This window comes from Plectropomus leopardus, chromosome 22 (genome assembly GCF_026936395.1).
Source record: "Plectropomus leopardus strain MGB_pleo_1.0 chromosome 22, ASM2693639v1, whole genome shotgun sequence".
NCBI classification, from domain to species: Eukaryota; Metazoa; Chordata; class Actinopteri; order Perciformes; family Serranidae; genus Plectropomus; species Plectropomus leopardus.
In genome coordinates this window covers 8,088,848-8,099,351 of record NC_142197.1, presented here as the reverse complement: position 1 = coordinate 8,099,351, position 10,504 = coordinate 8,088,848, and the positions used below count along the sequence as shown (strand labels likewise).

Below are 10,504 nucleotides of genomic sequence, written 5' to 3'. Positions count from 1 at the left end.
GGACCCAAAACTCAACTGCAGTCGGAATTTCGTACGCACCTGAATGCAGCATTTCTTACTTTTTTATTCTTAAAAAAACGCCTTTAATTTATTTTATTATTTATATTTTTTTAAATAAAATATAAACATATTTTAGACTACATTAGCAAAGCCGTACACGTGTTATTAGTTAAAATACGATTTAAGAAAATAATTATTTACATTAACGCGCGTTCACGTTCGCCGGATCCGCGTTCACGTGTCGCCCATCAAACTGTCACAACCTGAGTGAAGAGCTTCATCAACAGTCTGTCCGTGAAAAATACACCTAAACACGGATATAAAACCCTGACAGCTGAAAGGTAATTGCATATTTTTGTTTCTCAAACGTACTCTAACAAATCTTCATGTGTGTGTTTTAATTTTATTGTCTTCTAAACTTTTTTTAAGGAAGTAAATTTAGTCAGACGTAGTTTCAGCTAATGCGCCGTTAACTGTTGGGACCAAATGTTAGCTAAACATGGATACTGAAACAATACAGTAAGATGGTTAGGGCTAACATGTATATACATTTATATTTTATATAGCTGTATGTTTAATGTTATGTTAAATTCTACTACATATATTTGCCTACAACTGCAATTTATGGCAATAAAATGCGATACGAATATATAGTATAAGTAACTTAGCAATTATTACATCAATGTAGAGAATATTTTTCGTGCTTCTCTCAAGAAATAGTGTTATTTTCAGTGTGTTATGCAGGATTTAACTCTTCTGGACAAAGAGCAAATAATGAAGAAATTAGTTAGAAATATAGTAAGTAATTACAAAAACAAAAGAGAGAGAAAAAGAAAATTAGCAAAATCAAAACAAACAAAAAAAACGGGAAAGTTTAAAAAATGACTGAAAAGAATACTTTTGATAATTCTGTAAAATAAATTTAAATATTTAGTCATGAAAAGTACAACAATTTCCCCCAGCTTTTAAAAAAAGTTATAAAAAAGTTAAAAATTAAAAATTAGTTTAAAAAATTTAAAAAATTGGGCAAATTAGTTAATTACTTGTGAAAGACATCTGAGAGCAGCACAAGAAAAGTGATCAGATTATAAAGGAATAAAGATCTACAGAAAGTCATTTTATGATACTTAAATTAAAGTAAAGGTGACACTTAGCATACTGGCATTAATTAGGTTAATGTAAAGAACATTTTTTGTGTTTATATTTTTATGTTTACTGTCATTTTAAGTGGGTTACACTTAAAATTATTATTTTAAATAATATGCTGTTATGATACAGTTTTTTTCAAGTATTTTAGTGTCTTTTTACTACATGAAGTACAGCAGTGTGTTTCATAATGGGGAAATGAAGTTATGTGTTGAAAATAACTTCCTTTTTGAGACTTCAGCAAATGGTGGTCAGAGTGTCTGGTTGTATCGTTTTTAGTCATTATAATTAAAAATAAACAGTGAATAAGTGCAGAAACATATAATGTTTTTTATTGTGTCCAGTTGTCACACATGATCATTAATCACAGTGGCGAACTGTCTGCAGTTTGGCTCATCGTGTTTTTCTTCCTCAGATGTGGAAGTCAGTCGCGGGCCACAATGTGAGCGTGCAGGTGGCTGCAGAGGGGGACGACTGGGAGACGGACCCTGACTTTGAGGTACTGTATACATCCTGGAGATGTGTGTCATCATGTATGGGTGGAAAAGATGTGTGCAAACTCTTTCTGCCTTTGTGTCTCAGAATGACGTATCAGAGCAGGAGCAGAGGTGGGGAGCGAAGACCATCGAGGGTTCAGGACGTAAAGAACACATCAGGTGAGGGAGGCACTACTTTGTCTTGAAATGAACGACTTTTTATTCAATGCAGAGAAATGCAGGTCAGAGTGGGTGCTGTGGAGCAACAGGAAGAGGAAGTGAGAGCGGAGCTGTCAGGCAGCAAGTCTCTCCTAATATGGGTAATATGTGGTGATGACACTTTTGACAGTGAGATTTAAACCACTGTGTTTGTCACCGCAGACAGTGAGACCGTAAATATTCAGGCAGTGGTGCTGAATGTAAGAATAGGACTAAAGATTGCTGACAGATTTAGATACCATTTCCTGAGAAGTCACACTTTATAAATACTTAAAAAACAGTTTTTACTCGCTTGGTTGTAACGAATCTCTTCAGTTGGTGTTTAACTTCCTCCTGAATGACGATTGATTTATATTTTTATACAGATATTATGTTTATTATGGACTTTTTATACAGATATTATGAGTGATTTTACAAAAATCCATTTATTAGCAATAATTAACTTTTGTCACACTTGACTTCATGCCTTTTCAGGAAGTGTTTAATCTCCAAGCATCTATTAATAGATTTTCAACATTTTTATCAAACAGACAGAAAAAACACCAGCAGAGGGATTTTACACGACCTGGCAGCCACAACATTACTGTCATTAATGGCTTACCTATGATCTGTAACTTCCTTCTTATATTGTGGTTAATGCTTTTATTTTGGTTTTATGCCTTTTTTTTGATATCACAGAGGGTCTGCGAGTCCTTAAAAAGCCTTAAATTTGATTTTATGAATACCATTAGTCCTTAAATATTCTTAAATTTGAATTTGTAAGGTCTTAATTGCCACAGACACTTTATCTAATTTTACTTCTTCACTATTTTATATCTTTTGTTTTTCATCAAAATGAAGCAAGAACTTCTGCTTAATCATTTCTGATGGTACAAATGTTAAAACCGACCACTACACCTAGTGAAAATGTTGTTTTTTAATTTTATATTTGCACTTAGCTGTTGGCAAAATGTAGATTAATCTAACTAACTCAAATAATCATATTCCTATATAAAACCTGCCTCTGCGTGAGACCACATATATACTGATTACTGGCAATACTTGAATAATAAAAAGATGATTCGTCCAAAAATCAGTTTTAAATTTGGTTTTTAAAAAGTCTTAAAAGGTCATTTAAAAAAGTAGAATTTAAGTGTCTGACATCCTGATATCAGATATGCTCACACTTTCTTTAATTCATTTTTTAACGTTTGTTTCTGTTTCCTTTTATATCTGTAAAGCAAATTGTGCATAACCTGTGCTGTATAAATAAATGTGCCCAGTATAAATAAGGAATGTATTACGGATTAATAGTTTCTAATGACAAATATTACTATCGGTGTTCATCTGACCCGTGTGTGATGCCTCAGTGTTGCAGAGCTCAGAAGCAAAGTCGTTGGGGAGCACGAGCAGGTGAAGCAGAAGGAGCAGATTCCCAAAGCCTCATACGGATACGGAGGGAAGTTTGGAGTCGAAAAGGACCGAATGGACAAGGTTGGCAATTTTTTCATCTTCGAAACATGGCGATAAGCTCCTCTTACTCAATGCAAGTGTAGATTTATTTTGTCCTTCACTCTGAATCTGCTGTTTCTGATCAAAATTGTATGCAGGAGGCTGAATTTGTGTATGAATGTATCTTTACCGTCCAGGTGGCTTTGGGACACGACTATGTCGCACAAGTTGAGCAGCACTCCTCCCAGAAAGATGCGGCAAAAGGCTTCGGTGGGAAATTCGGTGTTCAGAAAGACCGAGTCGACAAGGTGAGAGGACAAAAAAAGTCTTGCAAACACTCAGTTCTCAAAGTTGTCCTCCTCTCAAAGATTTGTTTAGATTATTGTTACTTTACGTCAATGTTTAACTTTTGATGAATGATGTACATAAAAGGGTTCACACTAGAAGAAATTTCTCTGTTTTATGTGCTGAATTTAACATGTAACTATGAGCGTGATTTTGCAACATTACAACTAATTTTGGTCTAGTATTAAATTTTAACAAGTGTGATGTGGAAACTTAAACACTCAAGATTGAAGGCTTTGAAGAATTTTATGACTTTTTTACTATTTAATTAACTTTATTTGTGGGGAAATAAAAAACCCACAACTGAGACAAAACATTCTGAGTATTTTTAAATGTCTTAACCCTTTGAAACCTGGAACAAAATAAAGTTTTTTGTGCTGCGTTCAGATCATCTTTACATGCATATAAACCTTTGGAATTTGAGCAAATTGGTTTAATTTCTTTTGAAAACAGGGTTAAAAAGTCACCAGGAAACTTCGTAAAAGATGTTCCACAAATTGCAAGAAATTAGGAAAATTTGTTTTTAAAAAAAGAGAGAGAAATTATAAGTTAATAAGAATGAATAGGAATTTAAAAAATAATTTAAAAAATTAAAACTATATATATATTTATGTATTTTTTGTTAAATCTTTTCCCCTTTTTCTTCTAAATTTCAGGTTATTTTCTTGTAACTCGTAATTTGTAACTTCTTGTGTTTTTGAAGAAATCAAGCTCCTTCAGGTTTCAAAGGGTTAAAACACTTTTCTAAGGACCCTTTAGAGCAATATATGAACCTTGGTGTCATCTCTGTGTTTTCTGCAGTCTGCTATGGGCTTTGAATACAAAGGAGATGTGCAGCAGCATGCATCTCAGAAAGGTCAGCCACCTGTTGTCCACCTTCTCCCTTACAGTACAATATTTTCATTTTGGAAGTTGCCATTTGATATTAATTTCCCTTATAATTATTATGTTTTTTAGATTACTCAAAGGGATTTGGAGGAAAATACGGCGTGGAGAAGGAAAAAGTGGATAAGGCCGCTTTGGGGTACGACTATAAAGGCCAGACGGAGAAGCACCAGTCACAAAAAGGTGAGCTGAAGTGGAAGCAACAGTCAGTTTTGACACTGTTTGCTTAGCATTTGCTTTATTATGAATCTTATGTTCGCCAGACTACGCTAAGGGCTTTGGAGGGAAGTACGGGGTGGAGAAGGACAAGGTGGACAAAGCTGCTTTGGGGTACGACTATAAAGGAGAAACAGAGAAACATCAGTCACAGAAAGGTGAGGAAAAACCCACATATGTATATTTTATCATATACTTACAGTAAACTACAACAGGCTCATAAAAATGATTTCTGTTTAGATTATTCCGCAGGTTTTGGGGGTCGTTATGGAGTTCAGGAAGACCGCATGGATAAGGTCAGTGTTAGAGCTGCTACTATTCATGGTTCTCTCTGATTAATTGATTTTTTTATTCTGTAAAGAAATGGTTGAAAATCACCATCAGAATAGTCAATTTCTCATTTTAATGGGTTTCATATCAATTATACCTTTTGGCATGAATGTCACCCTTTTGCAATTACTGCATTAATTTAAAAAATAAAAGTTTGATTCCATTTTAAAGGTGGTGGTTTAATTTACGTGTGTATCTGCAGCAGAGAGAGTCATTTCCTATTTTGGTGGTGACATCATTGTGTTTAACAGCCAATCAAAGTGCTTGATGCACAATGAAAACAAAGACTTGTTTTTTTAAGAGAAGATGTTGAAAAGAGTAGAAAACGATTTTTTAGTTTACTATATTATTTTTGTTCTAATCTTTTATTTTACAGAATTGTTAAGCGTATTTTAGCTTATTTTAGTACTCTGTGTTGTTGTACTTTAAGTAGTAATACAGGGTTGTACAAGCTTGGTTGTATGAACAATATACTGACACATGAATTAATTTTTGTATAAAATACCATCTTTATTGAGGTCAAGTATTTAGAGTGTTTTGGTCAACGTATATTTGGGTTTTTTTGTTGTTTTTTTTACTTGTAGAAGCATCTTGGCACCAGCTATGGTTTTGCAATTAGCTTAAATATCGATGTATTATGGCCCATATATGCATGACAAATTAACTAATCATTCCTGCACTAGTTAATATTGAAAGACTGAAAAGGGCGAATGATAATTGTCTCTATTTTTCACGACAAATTCGTCTCCTTCAGAGTGCCACCGGCTTCTCTGACATTGAATCCCCTTCCTCTGCGTATGAAAAGACACAACCAATAGAGGCCTGTAAGTTCATTTTTAACTCATAATACAACTCTGCTGTGTCGTCTGTCTCAGTGCAGAGGTGTTCAAACATTTAAACGCACCGTATTCATATTTTCCTGTCTGTATTTTGCAGGTACTTCAGGTGCAGGAAAACTGAAAGCCCGTTTTGAGAACATGGCCAAAGCTTCAGATGAAGAGAACAGGAAGAAAGCAGAAGAAGAGCGAGCGAAAAGACAAGCCAGAGAGAGCAGAGAGCGAGAGGCGGCCAAACGCAGACAAGAGGTAACACACACACACACACACACACACACACACACACACACACACACACACACACAGACGACACTGTACACATGTAGAAAGGTCAGAATAACAAGTTTTATGAATGTTAATGATTTTGTGTTTCCTGTAGGAGGAGAGCAGAAGAGAGGAGGAAATCCGTCCACCACCTGTTCCAGATGTGGCTCCAGATGAGGAGTATGAAACGCCACAGACAGAAATCCAGCAGCACATGCCAGAGATCCAAGAAACACCGGAACCACAGCCAGAGTGCGACGTAAGACACACAAATACCAGATGAACCAAAAAGTAGAGATGCTTGAGGTGCTTGAAGTACTTGAATTTGACACTTGGAATGTGGAAATTTCGGAATACCGTAACATGGTCCTTGAAAAAGTACTTGAATATAATTAAGAGGAGGTACCATGTGAGTGCTTTTTAGGTCATCTCCAGGGTTTGAGATCATGAAATCAAAAATATTTTATGGTGTTTCCAGGAGGAACCAGAATACGAAGAGCCCCCGGCCTTACCTCCACGCGCAGACGATTTCCTTGAACCGGAAGCTCCTCCGCTCCCCGTCAGATCAGCAGATGTGGATGAAGATGAAGATGAAGGAGAGTACGAGGAACTCGCCGAACCGCCGCCAGGTCTGTGTCTGAGTAGGTATAATGTCAAACCTTAAGCAAATGAAATGCTTATTTCAAGGTTTCCTGTTACAGTTGATGAGAACGATTATGAAGACCTGTCAAGCGGCCAGACGGCAGTAGCAATTTACGACTACCAAGGAGGTATGACGCCTTTTTCAATTCATTTTTTGACATTTAATAATCATCCTTCAACACGTGTGAGGACAGATCCCTAAATCGTCTTCTTTCACACACAGAGGCCGACGACGAGATCTCCTTCAACCCGGACGACATCATCACCAACATAGAGATGATTGACGAGGGCTGGTGGAAGGGACACTGTCACGGACAAGTCGGTCTTTTCCCGGCCGCTTACGTGCAGCTGCAGTGAGCGAAACACTCAGGGAGGTTTTACACAAGCTTCACTAAAACAACCATGTTTTTATGCTGTTCAACGGAGGGCACAGTTCTCCAAAATCCTTAAAATGTCTTAGTATCACTCATTTATCTAAAAATAAGGTCCTAGTTGGTTTCAAAATGCCTTAAATCAATTTTTTAAAAGACTTGAAGGCCGGGATGCTCCCAGCAGAGGATCTAGTGTCTGCTAGTTAGCTGTTACTGCACCCTGGATGGAACAGGAAAAAAAAATTAAATGAATATTGGCTTTTTAATCATGTTTTTGCAGCATGGCTTAAACAGGCACAAGGATTGCATTCAATGCTTATGTATTTTATGCAAAAAGTTTTTCAAAATCTTCACGATGGGAGGCAGAGTGAGAAACACAATATCGCCCAGAAAACTCGCCAACAAACGTCAGGTGTTTCCAAGTTCTGTCCTCCTTTGTCTCCGCTATGTATACTGTAATTATGTAATGATAAAAATTGGGGCAAAATTGTCCCGAAACCTTAGTAAATGACATTTAAAAAGACTTAAATCTTGCCTTAAGCCTTTGAAATCCATCGAGGGAATTAATTTTAGCACTGTATTTATAGAATAAATCAGAGGAAATGTGTGCCTAAATGGCTCCTGATCAGCTAACTTCCATAGTTTCATCTTAGTTAATGTCTGTGGCAGTGAGTATCTGACAGTATGACCACATCAGTGGAGAGCAGGTAGGTCTTTTATCTGCAATGAACTGAGTGGAGTTAATAAAATATTCTACAGGCAGGCTTTTTTGTGTTTTTAAGACAACAACTTTTATTGGTCCATTTTTCAACAGTGACACTTCACAGTAATGTCAGGGCTGTTGTTTATCATATTTTCTCTGGAAATGTATATTATTGTATCATTATCTATTGTGTTATTCTTAACATAATTCTGCTCCCCAAATTAATGATTCAAAGTGAGGTTAAAATGGGTAAAAAATAATCAATTAATGAAGATGTTTTACAACTTAAGTGTTTTTATGTAAAACCCAGTTCTTTTATTTGTTTCTGCATACATCCTTTATGTTATGTGCAGAGATATCTGAAAAAATATTCCAATTTATTCGGCGAATCTAACAAAAGAGATAGCAAAAAGTGAGGGGGGAAAATGAGGAATGACATGCATCAAATGTTCCAAGTGTGACTCAAACTGGTGTTATTGCTGTCTGTGATCGGCGGATGAACCCCTGAAGCTTTGCAGGTACATCAGTATTATTGATTTGAATCATATTGCCCAGTCTGTATGCAACTTAAGTGAACAAAACAAGCCACGGATCTGTAAATTCTTATTTTTTTTATCAGAGTATGAAAAGATTTAAATTGTAGCAGAGAAGACATGAGAATCACAGACATATTTTGCTTTTTTAAAACTTGTCCCAACATGAAGATGAAGCTGCTGTTCCATAAGAACAAAAACTTTCCTGCAGTGAATTACTTCATAAACTCTTCTAATCCACTGAACAGAACAAGATTCAACAGCACAAATCCCACAGTTATCATGTACAAACGAACACATGAAATCATCCTGTGTTTCCGCGTCAAAAGTCTGTCATAAGGCAAAGCGAAAGTCTTTCGGTTGTTCACCAGGCGATGCCCTTCTTCTTCTTGCCCTGGCCGCCTTTCTTTGTCATCCGTTTGCCTTTTAGTTTCTTGGCTTGCCGCTGACTCATCCACGCAGGGTACTGACCGTTCTCATCCAGCAGAGTTTTCTTGTTGCGCTTGCTGTCCATGTCCATCTTCCCCTCTGTAACACAAAAGACAAATAAATAGCAAACCAGGATGATAAAAATTTGTGCCTAGAAGACAAACATAAAAAAGGCCTAAAATGTAAAATAAAAGGCTGCTGGGCTCTCACTCACCATCCCCCTCTACCTCACCCATCTCCACATCTGTCTGCTTCTTGATCTTGTCAGCGGGCACCACCGTGGCGATCTCCTGCATGTCAGTCATGGCCGCTTCTCCTTTCTTATCCAGACTCAGAGCTTGTTTAAGACGGGCCAGCTCTTTGGGAGCATTTTTCTTCCTCTTCTCTGCACGCATCTTCCTCCTCCATTTGCTCCGGAGGCTCTTTGCCATTTTAAAGTTGTTCTGGGAAAAAAAAAAGATTCTTGGATGACAGAACAGCTCTCTGGGGCCCCAAACTTCAATTATTTTTTGTCTTAAAAATGAAGTTTGTCTCGGATGCATGAAGGTCCAACACTCAACTCATACACCAGTGAGCCAAAACACTGAAATCACAGACAGATGAAGTGAACTTTGATCATCTCATTACAGTGCAATGTTCTGCTGGGAAATCTTTGGTCCTGGCATTCATAGAGGTCACTTGACACGCTCTACCCTCACAAAAACTGTTGCAGGCCAAGTACCCCCCAATGACAATGCATCATGCCACACCGCATAAATTGCTCAGCATCGGCCCGAAGAATGTGACAAAGGTGGCGGATTCATTGAGTCCTGTGTGCAGGGTAGCAGCACAGCTCATAGATGTTATATCAGATTGGGATCTAAGGAATTTGGAGACAAGTTTGATGCTTTGAGCCCTTTGTAACGTTCTTGGATCCATTTCTGAGCAGTTTTTGCAGTGTGGCATGGTGCATTGTCCCGCTGGGGGGGCACTGCCATCTGGGCGTGCTCTTGCATGAGAGTGGGTTACCTGGTCTGTCATGGTCTTTGGGTAAGTGAGGCACATTAACATCCATATCACCCACCTGTATCTTAATGTTTTTGCTGGTTAGTGTGCGTTTCAGCTTCTCCAATACTTATACTCTATTCCATATCTCTGATTTTGTTTTGGATGATAATGCCCTGAAAATCATACTCTTATTTTGACCAGACAGTCGACATTTCATGACATTTTTAACACACCATCCAGCATTTCTGTTAATGTGAATTCACTGCTCTTTATGCTAGCTGTTTAAAAACAACATATCAATTTATACGACGTAAAATCATGGGAATAACATGAATATAATGTACATTAATATGAATATAAAGTTAACCTAATAAACTGTCACTATTTCGTGGAAGTTACATTACATGACTACATATAAATACAATACAAACTACCGCAACTAGCTTTAAGACTAATTTATGTCGTAGCAAGCTAACAAAACTGTTAGCATGTTAGCTATTAAAAGGTAAAGCAGCCTAAACAGTTCATTTCAAAACTAGCTAGCGCTGCATGCTACATCAATATAGAGCTTTAGCATTATAACACATACTAAAAGTGAGCGGTGACTTACAGAAAACTAATGTAGCTGTTTAAATGTCCTCCGTGAAAAGACAGGATCACACTCAGCTCCCTGCACGTGTTTACAAGACGG

General features: G+C 37.1%; 2 protein-coding genes across 2 annotated transcripts; one reads left to right on the top strand and one right to left on the bottom strand.

Moving 5' to 3' along the window:
* Window positions 1–215: 215 nt before the first annotated feature.
* On the top strand, window positions 216–7,924 carry hcls1 (hematopoietic cell-specific Lyn substrate 1). The gene is given in 15 exon segments (XM_088072685.1): window positions 216–341; window positions 1,562–1,645; window positions 1,729–1,802; window positions 3,191–3,314; window positions 3,470–3,580; window positions 4,419–4,473; window positions 4,575–4,685; window positions 4,766–4,889; window positions 4,891–5,014; window positions 5,803–5,872; window positions 5,985–6,133; window positions 6,264–6,407; window positions 6,627–6,777; window positions 6,850–6,918; window positions 7,014–7,924. Coding segments are annotated over 14 exon segments (1,524 nt in total). The 5' UTR covers window positions 216–341; the 3' UTR covers window positions 7,148–7,924.
* Window positions 7,925–8,458: 534 nt separating this feature from the next.
* On the bottom strand, window positions 8,459–9,257 carry llph (LLP homolog, long-term synaptic facilitation factor). Its single transcript, XM_042511168.2, has 2 exons — window positions 9,041–9,257; window positions 8,459–8,925 (listed from the first exon to the last, which is right to left on the bottom strand). Exons 1-2 carry the CDS (start codon window positions 9,255–9,257, stop codon window positions 8,762–8,764), a joined length of 381 nt encoding a protein of 126 aa, XP_042367102.2. The 3' UTR covers window positions 8,459–8,761.
* Window positions 9,258–10,504: the final 1,247 nt, after the last annotated feature.